The following is a 19,561-nucleotide window of genomic DNA, read 5'->3' as shown; positions in this document are numbered from 1 at the left end:
CTCAGCTCATCGGCTTTATTTACTATGCTGCTGGCATTTATATATGTGCCTTTTAACACTGCCAAATTCCTGTGCTGTACACTTTTTAAACTTGTGCTGTTTGTCTTTCAGGGTCACTCACTAATTCTCTACCTCCCATTCCCTGGTCTGAACTTTTCCTCAGGTTCCCATTCCTCGGCCAATGTAGTTTTAACCACCACCCCCACCCCCAATGTAGTTTTAACCACACCCTGCAAATGTAGTTTCAACAACCATCCCCCCTCCCCTCCCAACAGCATTAGCAAATCAACCTGTGCAGATAGTCCCACTTGTCCAGGTCCCACCTCACCCAGGACCGGTCCCAATGCCTACGCCAGCTTTCCAGCCACATGCTTATTCGCTCAATTCTTTTTCTATATTCGCATGCACATGGGACTGGAGTAACCCTGAGATTACTGCTTTAAAGGTCCTGCTTTTCAATTTTCTTCGTAGTTCCCTAAAGTCTGCTTTCAGGACCTCATCCACTTTCCTACCCAAGTCATTGGTACCAATGTGGACCAAGACCTCTGGCTGATCACCCTCCCACAGAAGAATGCCCTGCAGGTGCTCCATGACATCATTCACCCTGGCACCAGGGAGGCAACATACCATCCTGGGGTCATGCCATGGCCACAGAAACACCTGTCTGCTCCTCTAACTTACGAATTCCTTATTACTACTGTTCTTCCTGGCACCAACACATACACCTGGCTTTAGAGTATTGGATGCCAGTTAAAGCTTCTTTCATTCTAGAAAAGTATACTTGGTCACCTCAGAACATCTGTCAACTTGATGATCTTTTTGAATAGAAATTTCTCTCTCAATTTTCTCTTTCACCTCTACTCAGATTGCTGAGATACAGTTCCATGAGCATAACAGTCCTCTATCACATCATTATTTGTGAGGATAGGCTTTGATTGTGGACTCAAGGAGGTTCCCCATAACCAAGTGGATGTTCTCACCCAGCTAAAACTTCCAGCAGCAGGATCACTTGTCACAGATGTGGGCGAGAAACTCCAGCTGATTTATTTGTCTGTCTCTTACTCACTCAAAATCAAAGAGCATCAAATTATAACACCCAGCTGAGCTTAATTAACTCAGCAAAAGGGCTGAGATTAATTCCAACAACCGTCCGCATGGCTCAGTGATGCACCAGGAACCATTTACTCATCTACTCATTTCGTTGAAAGTTCTTAAGTTAATGTTAATTTTGTTATGAAATTTCAAGGCCTTTTACCACTGAAAGTTTGCTGGTTTACATCATTCAACAAAATTCAGATATGAAATATATACATACAGTTCTTGCTTTATGATAAACACATTACATTTATATTCTCACATCAACCACACTCACCATTTTCAGACTGCCACCAGGTGTTTAGTCGGTTGTGAGCAAATGTTGTGACAACATTCTCAATTCTGTGACTGTTTGGATTTTCAGCAAAAAGAGTCCGTGAATCACATGAAAAGCATTTCTTTTCTTCCTGAAAAAAAATAAAAAATTTAGCATGCTTTCAATTTTCCTAATACTGAATACAATGCAAAATTGGATGGAACACAAGCAGCAAAATCGGGCACATTTAGTAAACATTATTTCTTATTTTAATGTGGACTGTACACTGATCTCCATTTGTACTTTTTCCTAATAGTAAAAAGAATGCTCAATGTTCTCAAGAAGTGATTGATGCACCAGATATGATCCTGAGTCATATTGATCAGGAGGTTCCAAGTTTCAATCATACTCAAGTGGTGAGGCAGAAGATCAATTAAGGTGATAGCAGGGACAATAATTATCCTATTCCCCACTCCACAGTTGGGGGACAAAGACACAATCAGATCTTGCTAGACATGGGGCTGTGAAGGAGATGTATAAAGCTGTATAAGTGACCAAAAGCCTGGAGGATCTGAAAAAGCATCTTGAAGGAGGCAAGGGAGGGAAAGACAGAGGAAGGGAATTCCAAAGCTTCAGACCAAGGCAGTGAAAGCAGTCATCAATGGTGAACTGAAGAAAAGTTGGGTAACAGCAAGAGGCCAGAAATGGAGGAGCAGAGATCCAAGGGTAGGAGGTTACAGAGTCAAGGGATTTGAAAAATTTTAAAATTGAGTTATTACCAGAATGTAAACCAACGTAGGTCAGCAAGCACAGGGGTGATGGGTGAATGGGAGACTTGATGCAAGTTAGCATAAGGCACCATTTTTGGATGAGCGCAAGTTTACGGTAGACGACCAGCCAGGAGAGCACTGAAATAGTTGAGTCATGTCCAGAAGTAACAAAGGCACAGATAATGGTTTCAGCAGCTGAGCTGAGGCAGGCTAGTTCACATTTATAACAGGAACAAATACATAAAAGCTAAAATGTTCCTTAAACTGCCAAGTACAAGTCATGCAATGCTAATGTCAAAAATGTCCTTTTGCCACCCATTTGTTCTATATTCATTTGTGTTGCTTCTCCCAAGGGACTAGGAAATGCACTGGGATTGAACAAATCAATAAGAAACTTTCAGAGGCGTATGTAGCATAACTAGAAGACTACACATTGCAACTTGCACACAATAAGCATAAATTTGGTGTAAAACCACAGAATAACAAAGGGGTTAACACTGCAAACTCAATGGACGATACGTCACAATCTCATACCAAAATGGGAAAAATGTCTGAAAATAAATTTGTGGTAACTCCTTCACGATAAAGTATTCGTGGAGGAAGCAGAGCCATGTAGCATTCTTTTACGATAATGATAGATGACATGCTTTGAAACCTACTACCCTTGCATCTCATTTGTAAACAAAAAAGTAGTTTGCCAAGCACCTTTTTAAAAACAAAATGAAAGCACTTTGAAATCACAAATTACTATTTTGGGTTAGTGGTTCATGCCTTTGATAACTTTGGAACCACTACAATTAAAAATCAGCAAGAACATGCAAGCCAATTTATCCATCTGCATTCCATCACTGACTTTCCAGCAAATCACAATCTAGAAAGTCTACATCTATCCAGGGGGGTAAAACTCAACTTCAGCTGGGTCACAAAATGGGCGGTAGTAGATCAGCTGCCTATTACGCACCCAACGTGGTTTTCTTTCCCAAGGATTTTGATGTTTAATCAAAATTTACTTTCTAGTAAAGTAAGTAACAAAAGTTGCTCACAGAACTTAGTAATTATTAGGAAAAAGTGAAAAATGCAAAACTGCTTTTGTACAGTATTCATTTCGAATATTTGCAAGGTACCTTGTTGCTTTCCAACAAGTTTAAAATCTGAAACAGATGTGCCTGTATTAGAATACATTTAGTTCCCAAAGAGAATTCAAATAACTTTCAGCAGATGTTGACTAGAAGTCCACAAGTGAAGTTTAAAGCTCTCTTTTCAAAGAGTGTTCTGGAACACCTATGACAAGGATTAGATGCTGTGATGAGGTTACTGTTCTCAGTGAGATTTAAATGTAATCATTTCTTGTAAAGGCCACAATGGCCACATTTCTTCAAGGCATCATTATTTGCACAATTTCTTGAGCAAATTAGATAAAAGCTGAAACCATTGAAATTTAACAACTGGATACCACTTGCAGAATGAAGACAAAAACAGGAACGCTGATTGTGATTGGAATCAATAATCTCACATGAAAGCAGCTGCCAGACTCCAATTGATTAGGCCTATTGAAAATAGGGCTTTACTACTCAGCTGCAACAAAAGCGTTTATCTGAGTAACCTGTTCATTCCACACTACTGAAAGCATTTTAAACTAAATAATCATGCTGCTTTCAACGTTTTGCCCATGGAGGTGTAGATGATCAGGGTGAGTTTTACTTGACAAAAACAGAATTGCCTGGAAAAACTCAGCAGGTCTGGCAGCATCTGGCCGATGGTGCCAGACCTGCTGAGTTTTTCCAGGTAATTCTGTTTTTGCTTTGGATTTCCAGCATCCGCAGTTTTTTTGTTTTTGTCTCTGAGTTTTACTTGATTCAGGATTGACTAATGTTGAAATGAAACAGAAGTGTTGGAAATACTCAGGTCAGGTATCATCTGTGGAGAGAAGAAGAATTAGTGTTTCAGGTCAAAGACCTTTCATCAGAAAAGACGATTATAATTAGCAAGCTGGGACTCACCCTCTGTGCTCACAGGAGCTAGTAGCCTTAATCTGATGAAAGATTACAGACCAACATTTCTGTGGAGCTACGGTGAAAGATCACTGACCTGAAACATTAACTCTGCTCTTCCCTCTATTGATGCTGACAGACCTACTGAATATTTCCAGCATCTTGTTTTTAGTTCAAATTTCCAGCATCTCAGTATTTTGCTCGTTTGATAACAATACTGGTTGAATGAAATAGCAAATATTCTTTTCCACCTTAATGGGGACCAAGAAAATATGCAAAGCAGAATAGTTAACTAGTTGAGAAGCTCCGCAATCAGATATGTACAGTCAGCACTGGAAGGCTGCATCTGTCGCAGTCCCAGCTCTTGTCCAGTACATCCACGGACTCAATTGTTCTCCATACTTTCTCTGGGTTACCCCCTATGAACAAAGATGTTGACTTTTAGTACTGACAGTGATAGTGACATTGTTCAGTTACTAAGGTAAACTTTGGAGCCAAACATCTTTTCACAGTTAAAATCATTCAGTTAACTGGTATCACTTCTCTATTTTCTTGCATGCCAGAAGAGCAGTTTGCAGAGAGAAGGCATTTTTACACTGCTCCTGCCTAAAGAGAACTGTCTACATGCACTGTTCTCCCCTGTTCAGTCAGCTGCTGGTTGCACTAAGCTCAGCTATATAATAGACAGACCTGATATTTAAGACTACTGGGACTTATGATGTGTTTACAAGAACCAATGGCTTTAATCTAGTGCAAAATTTGCAGACCGACATTGTGGAGCTATGATTTCTCGGGCTGTTTATACCAGGACTACACCCCAGCTGACAAGAATAATAAAAAATTGCACTTATGTAGTGCAAAATGAAATTAAGTAAATTAGAAAAACAAATAGCATGTGTACAGCAACTGGAAACTGAATATATTTAGCCACAGAGAATAAACATTAGCAGCATGTTATTATACCCTGTTGTATGAAGGCTTGAATTCTTAGAAATCTGCTGAATCCTAAGCTTTCTTCTTCACATCTGATCTGTCATCAGGAACAAAATTACTTTCTTCCACTTCAAGCTCTACTTCCACCCCCAACCCCCACCCCAATGGTTTACGATTCAACTTCTCATGTTCGCATCACTGGCTTTCCTATTTCCTCAACTACAGGGCAGCCCATAGCCTCTCGCAAACATTTGCATTAGCTCCATGTACTCTACTTTCCAATAAATACAACTCTGCCTCATGACCTATCTTTGGGCTCTCAATAGTCTTCCCAAAATCTGTGTGCTATGCCTTTATGTCCCTTCCCTAGTCAATTCCACCCTCCTGCCCCATGACCTTATTTGTCCTGGTTTGTGTCTACAACACAAGATCTCCCTCCCTTTGAACAATTCTGAGAGATCTTTCACATTTACCTGAGCAAACACATAGACCTTGGTTTAATGTTGCATCCAAAAGATGACACCTCAAATAGTGCAACAGTCCTTCAGTATGGCACTTAAAATAATAGTAGAAAGAAATGGTCTTTATACATGAAGGAAACAAAAATTGGGTGAAATCACAGGAAAGCAGTTGGTGATTAGCTGATCAGTATTTTCTATTTTATCTAAACTAGAAAATTGGGATAAGTAGGACATTAATTGAAATAATAAGAATACAAGCACAAGCAAGACTAGAGGCATTAATTAAAATTTAATTCATAAGGTAATTAAAACACAATAACGATGGCTGGCTGGTGATGTGTCACAGCTGTAATAAGCGGGGACCATTGTGATCCACGGCAAACGTCTGCAGAAAGTGACTGTAGGATGAGGAGCTTTGGCTCAAGAGTTATTGAGCTGGAGGCTGAGCTACAGACACTGCGATGCATCCGGGAGGGGGAAAGTTACCTGAATACTTTGTTCCAGAAGTTCTTCACGTCATAAGCTAGGGTCAACTGATTTGGTCAGGGACAGGATGTTGTGATTGCAAGTGACGCAGATATGGATATTGAGATGCTACAAGTGGAGGAGCCTCAGCCTTCACAATTGTCGAGCAGGTTTGAGGTTCTTGCAGCTTGTATGGACAAGAGTGGGGGCTGCAAGGTGGATGACTGAACTGACCATGGCATCATGATACAGGAAGCAACTCAAGCAGGGGGAGTATAGCAATGTAGTGATAGTAGGCAACAGTATAGTCAGGGAGATGGACACAGTTCTCTATAGCCAAGAGCGAGAGTCCAGAAGGCTGTGTTGCCTATCTGGTGCCAGGGTCAGCACATCTGTTTGGGGCTGGAGGAGAACTTGCAATGGGAGGAGGAGGAGGATTCACTTGTCATGGTTCACTTATGGGCCAACGACATAGATAGGACTAGGAAAGAGGATCTGTGCTGCAAGTATGAGCAGCTAGGCAATAAATTAAAAAGCAGAACCTCAGAAAGATAATAACCTCTGGATTATTATCTGAGCCATGAGCAAACTGGCATAGGGTAAGTAAGATTTTGGAGTTAAACGTGTGGCTCAAAGGTTGGATGTGGAAGAAATGGGTTTCAATTCATGGGGGCCGCACTGGCACCAATACTGGGGAAAGTGGGAGCTGTACTGTTGGGACAATCTTCACCTGAACCGTGCTGGGACCAGTGTTCTGGTAAGTCATAAAACTTGGGCAGTAGAGGGCTTTAAACTAATTAATGGGGGCCAGGGATCACATGAAGGAAGATGTGATAAATCAAAGGGAAAGGAGAGGAGAAAACAAGAGTAATGTAGCAATAATGATAAGCAGAGAATGGCAGAAAGGGACAGAGCGTGCAAGCTTAAGCCTGCGTCTGCAGATAAGGCTAGAAGTTGCAAAAATAGTAGAAGCAGAACTAAAGGCTCTGTATTTGAATGCACTTAGCATTCATAACAAAATGGATGAATTGTCAGCTCAAAGAAATAAATACGTATGACCTGATAGCCATTATAGAGCCGTGGCTACAAGGTGACCAAGACTGGGGCATGAATATTCAAGGATACTCCACAATCCAGAAGGATAGGAAGCTAGGAAATGGTAGTGGAGGAGTTCTGTTAATAAGGATGACATTTGTAAGATAGCGAGAGAGTTTTAGTTCTAAAAATCATGATGTAGTATCAGTTTGTGCAGAGATAAGAAATAGCAGAAGTAAGAGGTCGCTTGTGGGGGTAGTTTATAGATCCCCTAATAGTAACTACACTGTATGACGGGATATACAAGAAGAAATAATGGTGCTCGTAAGAAAGATACGGCAATAATCATGGGTGATTTTAATCTAAACATAGATTGGACATTCATATCGAAAAAGGTAGCCTGGAAGATGAGTTCATGAGTGTTTTCAGGATAAGTTCTTAGAGCAGCATGTTTTAGAGGCAACCAGAGAGCAGGCTACTTGAGACCAGGTACTGTGCAATGAGGCAAGATTAATTAATGACCTCATAGTAAAGGAGCCTCTAGGCAGCAGTGATTTAATATGACTGAACTTGGCATTCAGTTTGAGGAAAAGAGTGGGTCTCATACTCGTGTTTTAAACCTAAATAAAGGCAATTACAAGGATATGAAATTTGAGCTGGCTAAAGTGAACCAGGAAATTAGGTTAAAGTGTAGTACAGTAGGGATGCAGTGGCATCCCTATTTCATAACACTCAACAAAGATACATTCCAGTGAGAAAGCAAGACTCTGGGAGAAGGATGCACCATTCATGGCTAACTAAGGAAGTTAAAGATACTATCAAACTGACAGAAAAAGCATACTATTCTGCAAAGATTATTGGTAGGTCAGAAAATTGACCAGAATCTTAAAACCAGCAAAGAATGGCTAAAAAATGAGGGAGAAATATAAAAACAGTAGGAGCTTCTACAAGTATTTAAAAAGGAAAAAAAGGGACTAGAGTGAATGTGGGTCCTCTAGAAGAGTCTAGGGAATTAGTAGTGGGAAATAAGGAAATAGCAGAAGTGTTGAACAGATATCTTGTATCTGTCTTCACTGTAGAAGACACAAATAACACTCCTTAAATACTTGTAAATCAAGAAATGAAAGGGAGCAAGAAACTTAAAACAATTACAAGCACTAGGGCAAGGGTATTGAGAAAACTTTTAGAATTAAAAGCTGACAAGTCCCCAGGACCTAATGGACTTCATTCCAGGATCTTAAAAGAAGTGACTGTGGAGATAGTAGGTGCATTGGTTGTAATTGTCCAAAATGCCTTAGATTCTGGAAGGATTCCATCAGATTGGTAAACAGCAAATGTAATTCCTCTATTCAAGAAAGTGACAGAAAGCTGGAAACTACAGACCAAATAGCCTCACATTTGTCATAGGGAAAATACTAGAATCTATTATTAAAAAGGTACTTAAATCTTAATGCAACCAGGCAAAGGCAACATGGTTTTGTGAAAAGGAAATCATGTTTAACTAATTCATTAGAATTCTTTGAGCAAGTCACAAGCAACATGGGTGAAGGGGAACCTGTAGATTTGGTGTACTTGGATTTCAAAAGATGTTTGATAAGGTGGCACATCAAAGATTACTACATAAAACATGAGTTTATGGTGAAGGAGGTTAAGATATTAGCATGGCTTGATGATTGGTTAGCGAACAGGAAGCACAGAGTAGGCATCAATGGGTTATTTACAGGTTGGCAAGATGTGACAAGTGGAGTGCCACAGGAATCAGTGCTGGGGCCTCAGCTACTTACAATCAATATAAATGACTTGGATGAAGGGACTGACCGTACAGTTGCTAAATTTGCTGATGACAGAAAGATAGGTAGGAGAGCAAGTTGTGCACAGGCCATCTGTCTGCAAAGGGATGTAGATAGATTCAGTGAATGAGTAAAAAGTTGGCAGATGGATTATTGGAAAATGTGGACTTGTCCACTTTGGCAGGAAGAATATAAAAGCAGTATATTATTTAAATTGCAAGAGACTACAGAACTCTGCAGTATAGAGGAATCTATGTGTCCTGGTTCATGAATCACAATAGCATGAATGTACAAGTGATTAGGAAGGCAATGGAATGTTATGGTTTATTGAAAAGGGAATAGAAAATAAAAGTAGGGAAGTTTTGCTACAGTTGAGACCACATATAGAGTACTATGTGTAATGCTCCAAACCGGTCAGCAATGCAGTTTTCTGCTCTCCAACCATTATAAACCTGCCCATTCAGAAATAAAGTGGCAGCTTTGCAAGATCAACACATCAACAGAGTGATGTCACTAGTGGCTTTCAGTGTAAAAGCAGCTTAAAATTGCATTTGCACAAGTATCCACGTGCACAGCTCTTTCTGATCAATGCAATTTAACCCACAGCACAATTAGGGCCGTTTCCACATGATCAGATGCCTCAAGGAACATTACAAAGCTGCATTTTTATAAGTGATTGTGCAATAGAAATAGCCTACTAGTTTTCATCAAGATAAAGTTTGTTGTACCTCAGTCCTACCACATTAGCATTTGTACTATGACAGTTTAAAGACCAAGCAATTAACATGAATGAAACCAGAGTGATTAGTTATTTAATCCGGAGACAAATGCAAATCATAGGCCTGGCTTCAGTGCATCGGTGTTTTTGTGTTAGGTATAGACCTCTATGATCTTTATCCCTCACAACCACACTCAATAATACACATATATCATACCTGAAGGTGGCTGACAATGCAGAAGGGCTCAGGTTTATACTTGCCACACGTGGAAGTGGCGGAGAGTCTATCTGCTCGCCCAATCAACAGGTCTCCTGTGGCTGGGTAACAGCTGCCCTCAGCACAGCCATAGCTGAATTCTGGCCCCTGAGTGATAACACAGCGCCAAAATGTGACTGAAAGACAAAGAGCACACCTAGGTTATAGCACACAATAGCTACAAAGATGCTTACCAATATTATACAATCATACTGCATAGAAAGAGTCCATTTAGCTTATAATGTCTGTGCTATCAAAGTATCCAATATTCCCATTCTTTGCTCTTTCCCCACAGCCCAGTAATGTTCCCCCTTCAGGTTAATATCCAATTCATCACATTCAAGAACATCAGTCTAAAATAAGATGAAAAATATCTTGTATAGTATGGCATAAAAGTGTTTGATCGAGATTCATTATATTCCCTTACAAAGTTTACAATTTGTTAAACAGTTAATTGTTATTGAAGAAAACAGACATGCTGTTGAAACTTTTTGTCTTGCACTCATCAGGACAGACACAAAAACACCAAATTACATTTGTGCTATGTGACAGTTTAAAGACCAAGCAATTAACATGAATGAAATCAGTGACTAGTTACTTAATCTGGAGACAAAAGCAAATCATAGGCTTTGACAGCATGTCTCTTTTTTCAGCAATGCTACCACCACCAAGCAACTAGCTTACTGTTGATAAAAATGTAAAGCCAGAATTGAACCAGCAGCCTAATAAGGATATCAGTTTTACAGTCACCTACAGTCCTCCATTCTACCAGCTGAGCCAACAAAGGAGAGCAGAGAGAGCAGACAGATTAAGGTTAACTGAGTCAATTGAACTCATTAGAATGAGTCACCCAGTTAAACTATTGATACTTAATCAGTGATATTGGTGGTTCCCTTCCTTACTGTTTTCCAACCAGTTACAACCAAACTTTACACAACATGCATTCTTCCATGGTTCCAAATCCTGGCAAGATTTTCAATACAGTATTAAAGGAAATTGAAGGGATTAAGGGAGCTTTGTTGCTCCACACTGCTGTTATTCTACAGTGTGAAGCCTCTGCTATTTCATAGGTGATCTCGTAGGTCTCAGCTAATGTGGTTGGTGGTGTGATTGCCAACCTGGCCGCTGAGCTGTGCAACAATTTTGAGCTGATCTCTTTAAAACACCTATTTAAACACATATTAAAGCTCTGGGAAACATAAGTATATACTATAAAGGATCTATCGAAAAGTACACTGCAACAGCATCATAATTCAACTTTAAAAGAGTTAGTTCTATTACCTAAACATATAATAGGTCAATCTGTATTTGCAGTTTATACTTTATCTTAGATGGAAATCTTATTGAACAGCCCGGTAAATTATAATCTTTTACAAAAGGTTTGTAGTATAAATTATGCTGGGATCAGACAGCTGATTATAGACAGAGGGAGGAATCCCTTTGAAGAATGGATTCAGTTTTATTCAACCGCTAGTCTTGCTGTATGTGCATTGCTGTATTAGGGATTTTTAGAGCTGGGAAGATTTCATCGAGTTCGAGAAACTTCCTCAAACGAAGGCAAGTTTTACATAGAGAGTACAAATTAACATATTACTTGGGGGAATTTATAACGAATCTCGAATCAACCACAATATCTTACGATAATGATCGTTCGAAAGTGTGCAAAAACAATCAGCGCATAAGAAACATTTCACTTAAAATTAACTGATGGGAAAGTTTCCCGCAGCAAAAAAAAGCTGCAAATTTGGCAGATAATCTATCTTATAAAGTTTTTCAGAACTTGGTGAGAGAATTCGCTCTTCGCAGGAACAGATGGTTAAAAAGTTATTGCGTGCAGCTGCGATCAATTAATTTTCTTTTTCATCTCCAAGTGTTTCCCTTTTTAATTTTTTTTTAAAGAAAGAATTACTTTGACTTTATTGCACGAAACTTGAACGGTTTGGAGAAAGGAATTGTAAAACAAACTTACCTAAAACGGTTAAAATCCTGAAGCGGCACATTATCGTCTAATTGCCCTCTTCACAGAGAAAAAAATCTCCGTGCCTGTGTTTTTTTTTTAGCTAATAAACTAACAAAAGGAGAATAGAGATAATTCATTAATGAAAACTAGTCAAACAGAGCGCATTATCCCGCGATGTGGTGGGGCGATTTTCCAGCTTCTCTCCGCAGGACACTCCGACTCCCACTCCTGTTCCCGCCCCGATTCCAACTCCCGGAGCACACGGGAACACAATACGCATGCGTGTACTACCCACCCACCTTCCGTGTGGTCATTTTCCATCAGAACCTTCTGAGCCCCCAAACTGTTTTAAAGGTTGACGTAAAAATATTTTTCTTTTTAGAGAGTCGGAGCTTTTATCATATATATATATATAAAAAAGAGTGGAATAGAGGGAATAGCCAAAACAAATGACATGAAGAGTAGGAAGACTGGTGAGCAACGTGAAAGGGAAGTAGTCAAGGATCAAAAGGTAATCGCAGTTGGAGGGGGAGGCCATTCAGCCCATCTTGGTAAATTCATCCCGAACCATTAATAGCGCTTTCGTTGTGGCATCCAATGACTTATGAGTTTTCATCTCCACATTTGCTAATTATTCACTGACTCTGCGACTGAATTAATATGTTCCTGTACTTCATTGCAACATTGAGTGAACCTTCTCCTTCAGTGTCGTCCTCGAATTTTTCATTAATGCATATAACTCGAGAGTGCAGTGTTTAATTAAATTGTAAACAGTGGTCCCAGCACCGATTCCTGTGGAACAACACTTACCACCTTTTGCTACTCCGAGTAGGAACCACTAAGCCCTTCTCTCTTGTTTTCTGTTTTGTAGCCAGCCTGCTCTCCATTCTATTGTGTTGTTCCATGACTCCACATACTCTGACTTTAAACATGAGTCCACTATCGAAAAACATCAGCAATTTACCCACTTTCAAAGATGCTAAGCCCCATACTTTGTGCTCTCTCACTATCCCATCCAATTTCAGACTCCTCCTCCTTAACTACAATGTCTATCACCCCCTCTTTTGTGAAAGTATTCATGAAGAACCACACCGTCATCTTTCACCTCCACACATAAGTTACCCTACTCTTTTCTTAGTTACCTTTTTTCTCTTTGTGTGTTTATAAAACCTCTTAGGATTTTCCTTTATTTTACTTGCCAATATTTTTTCATGCTTGCTCCTTGCTTTCCTTATCTCCTTTTTAATTTCATTCCTGCATTTTCTCTACTTGTTTTTCTGTGGTATTGAGCTCTCAGTATTTGACATGAGCTTCCTTTTTTGCCTGATCCTATTCAGTATGTTTTTTGACATCCAATGGGTCTAGATTAGGGAGGCCAACCTTTTTTTCTATCTAAAGCCCTCTAGAGAGTGCTTTAAACTAAGTAGTTGGGGGGAGGGGAGGATCATGTGAGAGGAGATGTGGTAAATCAAAGGGAAACAAAGAGGTAATAGAGTAGGGTATTGATTTAAGTAATGATAACCAGAGCATGGCAGGGAGGGACAGAGTGCACAAACTCAACAGTGCAGCAAGAAATGAAGCCAGAGATTGCAAAAATGGTAAAAAGACAGAGTTAAAAACTCTTAGGTTGGGCCTATACCTTCTGGAGTTTAGAAGCATGAGAGGTGATCTTATTGAAACATACAAGGAACTGAAGGGTTTTGACAGGGTGGATGCTGAGAGGATGCTCCTCCTTGTGGAGGAGTCTAGAACTAGGGGACACAGTTTAAAAATAAGAGGTCTCCCTTTTAAGGTAGAGTTTAAGAGAATTTTTTTTCTCTCAAAAGGTCATTAGTACGTGGAATTCTCTTTCCTGGGAAGCGGTGGAGACTGGGTTAATGAATTTATTCAAGGCTCAGTTAGATTTTGATAGACAAGGGAGTCAAGGGTTATGGTAAGCAGACAAAAAAGTGGAATTGAGACCACAACCAGATCAGCCATGAGCTTATTGAACGATGGAGCTGGCTCGAAGGGCGAATGCCTAGCCCTGCTCCTAAGTCCTATGTTTCTATGAAAAGGTTTATACCAGTGAGAAAGAAAGACTCTTTGAGAAGGATGCATCATCCATGGCTACATAAGGAAGTTTAGGATTGTATCAAATAGAAAGAAACATTACACAAATACAGATTAGTGGTAGGACAGAAGATTGGACAGATTTTAAGAACCAGCAAAGAATGAGTAAAATATAGTAAAATAAAATATAATAAAGGGGAAGAAAGCAGATTATTAAAGAAAGCTAGCTAGAAATATAAAAACAGATAATAAGAATTTCTACAAATATTCAAAAAGAACAAGAGTAACTAGAGTGAAGTGAGTCCACCATAGAGAGTGAGTCTGGGGAATTAGTAATGGGAAATAAGGAAATGGCAGAAATGTTGAACAGATATGTTGTATCTGTCTCCACTGTAGAAGACTTAGAAAACTTCCCAAAGAAGGAAACTTCCAAAGATACTAGGGAGGGAGGAACTTACAACAATCACCATTATCATCAAGGAAGAGGTACTGGAAAAAATATTAAATCAAAGGTCTGCATCCTAGGGTTTTAAATGAAGTGGCTGCAGAAATAGTAAATGCATTGGTTATGACCTTCCAAAATTCCATACATTCTGGAAGGGTCCCAGTGAATTGGAATATAGCAAATGTAACATCTTTATTCAAGAAGCTGGAAACTGTAGGCCAGTTAGCCTAACATCTGTCATAGGGAAATTGCTAGAATCCATTATTAAAGAGATATAGCAGGATACTTAGAAATTATAATGGGATCAGGCAGGTCCACATGGTTTTGTGAAAGGGAAATTGTGTTTAACTCACTTATTAGAGTTTTTTGAGAAAGTAACAAGCAACATGGATAAAGGAGAGCCTGTGGATGTGCTGTACTTGGATTTCCAAAAGGCATTGATAAGGTGCTACATCAAAGGTTACTTCATAATAAAAGAGCACATGGGGTAAAGGGTGTAAGAAAAGGGCATGGGGTAGCATATTAGTTTGGATAAAGGATTGGTTAGCTAATAGGAAGCAGAGAGTAGGGATAAATGGGTCTTTTTTGGGTTGGCTGTAACTAATGGTGTGCCACAGGGATCACTGCTGGAGCCTCAACTATTTATAATCTACATCAATGGCTTTGATAATCTTTTAAATATCAATGGCTTTGATGAAGGAGCCAAATGTATGGTAGCTAAATTTGCCAATGACATCAAGATACGTAGTAAATTAAGTTGTCAAAAGGGCATAGTGAGTCTGCAAAGGGATATAAACAGGTTTTGAGAGCGGGCAAAAATTTGGCAGAAGGACTAAAATGTGGGCAATGTTAACTTGCCCACTTTGGCAGGAAGAATAGAAAAGCAGTGTATTATTTAAATGGAAACAGACTGCAGAACTCAGTGGTACAGCGGCACGTGTCCTGGTACACGAATCACAAAAAGTTAGTATGTAGGTACAGCAAGCGATTAGGAAGCATATGGAATGTTGTTGTTTATTGCAAGGGAAATGAAATATAAAAGTAGGGAAGTTTTACTGCAGCTGTACAGGGCCTTGGTGAGATCACATCTGAACTATTGTATACAATTTTGTTCTCCTTACTTAGAAAAGGATATAGTTGCATTCAAAGCAGTTCAGAGAAGGTTCATTTAGCTGATTCCTGGGATGATGGGCTTACCTTATGATGAAAGATTGAAGAGGTTGGACCCATACCCATTGGAGTTGAGAAGCACAAGAGGTGATCTTATTGAAACATACAAGATCCTGAAGGGATTTGAGAGGTGGCTGCTGAGAGGATGTTCCCCCTTGTGGGTGTGTCCAGAACTAGCGAACACAGCTTATGTATAAGAGGTCTCTCTTTTAAGGTGGGGATGAGAAGAATTGTTTTCTCTCAGAGGGTCATTAGTATGTGGACTTCTTTTCCCGAGAAAGCTGTTGAGGCTTGGATTTGAATTCATTCAAGGGCTGGGTTAGATTTTCAATAGACAAGGGAGTCATGGAGGGCAGACAGGAAAGTAGAGTTGAGACCGCAACCAGATCAGCGATGAGCTTATCGAATAGTGGAACTAGCTTGAAGGGCAAATGGCCTAGTCCTGCTCCTAAGTCCTATGGGCAGAATTTTCTGTTTTGGGGGAGGCAGGGAGCGGGTGCGTGTGATCAGGCCTGCGCTGTCATTTTACGGGGGTGAGCCAATTAAGGCCGCATATTTGCCAACTCCTGTGAATAGCAGGAGTGTGCGGGTGTGCACAGACCACCGGGTCCAATGGTGACCTGGCAGTCTGTTTAAAGGAAGGCCTGGCAGCCTCCTGTAGGCTGGTGACAATGGCCACGTTGAGGTCACACCGCAGGGGGTCAGCTGAGCAGGGCAGGCTGGAGGGAAGGGCAGAGGAGCAGGCCAGGCTGCAGGGCAGGCCAGCGGGGGGATAATGCGCCCCTCGCTTTTCTGATGATTGCCTTGCTGCCCTCCTCGAGGAGGTGGCAGCAAGGCGCGGGGTGTTGGCCCCCATGATGGGAGGAGGAGGCCCCCCCCTACATGACCAAACGTGCCTGGGAGGAGGTGGCAGAGGTGGTGAGCTCCCACGACGTTGTGCGGCGCACCTGGATCCAGTGCCGTAAGCGCTACAGTGATTTGTTGTGCTCTGGAAGGGTGAGTACCATGTTGGCATTGGGCATTTAACCCAGCAGGTAACCTTAACCTTTGAGGCCCCCCCCCGCCGAAGTCTTACTGTCGTGACTGCATTGAATCATGTCGGGCATTTTTCAAATGCTGGGTGGGCAAGCAGATAGTTCCCATGCTTAGATCAGCCTGAGTGGTTCATGGGGAGATGAGTTCTCCCCGCACCATGTGTTATTCTTAGTCACACATGACTAGTCTGGGGGAAACCTGCAGGAGATGCAGCTAGGCGCATACTCAGAACTCCAACATATCCTATTGATGGTGATGAGATTGTGGAAGGGGACCCTCATGGTATCGTGGCAAAGAACCATCTGCTGCCCTCGACGCTGCATGTAGTTGCGCTTCCTTGCTATGGGAACAAAGACCATGTGGTTCCTAAAGTGATGTGTGCAGCATGTGCTGGAGTCATCGTGTTGCAGCTACATCCACTGCTTCAACGTCTTCATTGTCCACTGAGTCCAGGGCAATACTGTGGAGAGCGCAGCATGCAACTGCTATCACCGAGACATGATCTGGGAGGTACTGGAGTGCGCCTCCTGAGCGGTCCAGGCATCGCAATTGCCTCTTGAGAAGACCGATGGCTCACTTCACCACAACCCTTGTGGAGGCGTGGCTCCTATTGAACTGCTGCTCAGTTTCTGCTCTTGGATGGTGGAGAGGCGTCATGATCCACCTTCTGAGGGGATAGCCCTTGTCACCCAGCAGCCAGCCATCAAGTCGGGCCGGAGCACTGAAGAGCCCCGGTACCTGGGCGTGTCTGAGGATGTAGGTGTTGTGGGAGCTGCCTGGGTACCTTGCACAGACTTGTAGAATCAGCATCCTGTGATCACACACTATCTGCATGTTCATGGAGTGGAAGCCCTTCCTGTTGACGAAGGCACCGAGCTCAGCTGCTGGCGCCTTGATGGCCACATGTGTGCAGTCTATAGCACCCTGGACACGGGGGAAGCCAGCAATGGCCGCGAAGCCTTTGGCTCGCTGTGTCTGACTTGCCTGGTGCCAGTGGAAGTGGATGAAGGTCAACGCACTCCTGAACAGAGCGTCTGTGACCTGCTTGACACAATTGTGAACAGCTGGTTGGGAGACACCGCAAAGATCATCCACCGAGCCCTGGAAGGAGCCAGAGGTGTAGAAGTTGAATGCAACTGTGACCTTCAGAGCCACTGGTATGTGGTGTCCACCCACACAGTTAGGGGAGATCTCGGCCAATCATTTGATAGATGTAGTTGACTGTCTCCCTTGACAGTCGGAACCTCCTTCAGCACTGCACCTCAGTCATATTGAGGTAGCTGCTTTGCTGCCTGTATACCCTGGCAGCAGGATAGTGGCATCTTCTGCAGCCCCTCTCACCTTGGACTACCTCTTGCCCCTGCGCCACGTGCCTGCGCCTGTATTCCCAAAGGTGGCTCCCCTGGAGGATGAATGTGCACTCCTGACCTCCTCCTCCTTCTAGCCCTCCCTTCCTCCTCAGAGGAGCTGCCTCCAGTGGCCATGTCAGAACCCAGGCTAAGGGGAGGCCTCTGGAAAGCTACAGGCCCGATAAAGATTACTGACTGCAATGTGCTGATCTGAAGGTTCAAAGTACACTGAAAGCTGCTGGAATTCGTTCTGAACTGCTGCAGATCACACAGGCAAGTTTAAAATATTTTCTCCAATAAATACTCCACAAAGCAGATTGCCAACCCCACTGAGCCCTCTTATCCTGCCCGTGGATGAGGTTCATCGAAAAGTCTCGTACCCGCCTGCCCATTGCTTCTGTGCGCCGACCCGTAGATCGCACGGGTGCCTAAAAATCGCCGTCGATTGAAGACTGAAAGGTCTTAAATGGCCTGTTAATTAATGGTGGGCACACATCGAACTTCATCGCACGCCCGCCCAGCGAAATATCGTGATGGTGTGCAGTGACGTCGGGACGCTTGCCCAACATCACTGTGCATCATTTTATGCATGGACGTGCGGGGCCCGCACATCAAACTGAAAAGTCTGCCCTATGGGCTGAATTTTCTGGCTGACGTATGGTTGGCGGAGCCCGCAGGTCAGTGCTTAAAATGTCGCGCGCTGACGTCACGCGAGCGTCCCGATGTCAGCGCGTGGCATCGCGATGTTTAAGTCGGTGGGCGCGCTATGGAATGCGCCATTAATTAAAGGCCTTGTCAAGGCCATTAAGTCACCAATTGACGAAGATTTTGAGGAGCCCGTGCGAATTTTGGCTCGGCGCATGGGTCCAACGGGCAGGCAGGTAAGTGATTTTTTAACAAAACTCATGCACTGGTGGGATGAGGTTTGATTTCGGATTTTAAAAAGTTAAATAAAGTTTTTGTGTACTTTATTAACATGTCCCATCTTGTGTGCTATTTTCACGAGGGGGACATATTAATGATTTTTTATTGTTCTATTTTTAATCTTTCACAGTCTTTCAGCGATCTCCCTGAGGCACCACTTATCAGTTGGGGATTCCACCCCCACCCCCGCCTGCACATGAAGCACATAGCGCTTCCCGTCGGGCGTCGTGCTGCGCAGGCCTTAATTGGGGCCTGTTTCGGCAGCAGTGATCGGCTGCCCACCTGCCGCTGAGTCGATGGGGCCCGCCCACCTGTCAAGGACAAAATTCAGCCCTGTGTTTCTATGAAAAGGTATGTAAATCAGGTTATAAAATCTGAATGCACAATGAAGCTACAAAATTATAACTCAAACCTCTATCTAGGTCGTATTACACCCTATAAAGGTGTAGAAAATAGGTTGCAGCAGAGAAGAGTATAGATGAGATCTTCCTAGTCTCTGTGCAGTGGCAATGCATTTTTTAGCATAGGAAATATTGGACAGATTGGAGTTTGCAACTGTAAAGAAATTCATGGAGGAGAAGTGTGTTGGGTCCTTTGCAGGCCTACACTTTCACTCATGTTTCAGGCCTAGCTGCACTGGTTTGTAAATTTTTGAAAGATCTTCACAAAGATCAAATTCATTGTTTATGATTGACTCGGTCCATCTATGTTTTTTCCTGTCTCACATCTATTACTAATTGGAGTGTTCCTAACTTTAAAGCACAAAGTGATGGTATTGAAAACCAATTTTTGTCTGAAAAACCTTTTATTTGTGGGTAGTATAGGATGGTGAAAACAATGTGTCTCACTGTCCATG

At 42.0% G+C, this 19,561-nt stretch overlaps 1 protein-coding gene across 1 annotated transcript in view; it reads right to left on the bottom strand.

Moving 5' to 3' along the window:
- lamb1a (laminin, beta 1a) overlaps positions 1-11,984 on the bottom strand; it is a 91,349-nt gene extending 79,365 nt beyond the window's left edge. The window contains exons 1-3 of the mRNA XM_041203628.1: positions 11,740-11,984; positions 9,732-9,907; positions 1,373-1,502 (exon numbers count right to left, since the gene is read on the bottom strand). Coding sequence (XP_041059562.1) covers positions 1,373-1,502; positions 9,732-9,907; positions 11,740-11,770 — 337 coding nt within the window. The 5' untranslated portion in view covers positions 11,771-11,984. The remainder of the gene's footprint in view (positions 1-1,372; positions 1,503-9,731; positions 9,908-11,739) is intronic.
- Between the last annotated feature and the right edge of the window lie 7,577 nt (positions 11,985-19,561).

Source organism: Carcharodon carcharias, chromosome 13, assembly GCF_017639515.1.
Source record: "Carcharodon carcharias isolate sCarCar2 chromosome 13, sCarCar2.pri, whole genome shotgun sequence".
Classification (NCBI taxonomy): Eukaryota; Metazoa; Chordata; class Chondrichthyes; order Lamniformes; family Lamnidae; genus Carcharodon; species Carcharodon carcharias.
This window is presented reverse-complemented; position numbering and strand designations above follow the sequence as displayed.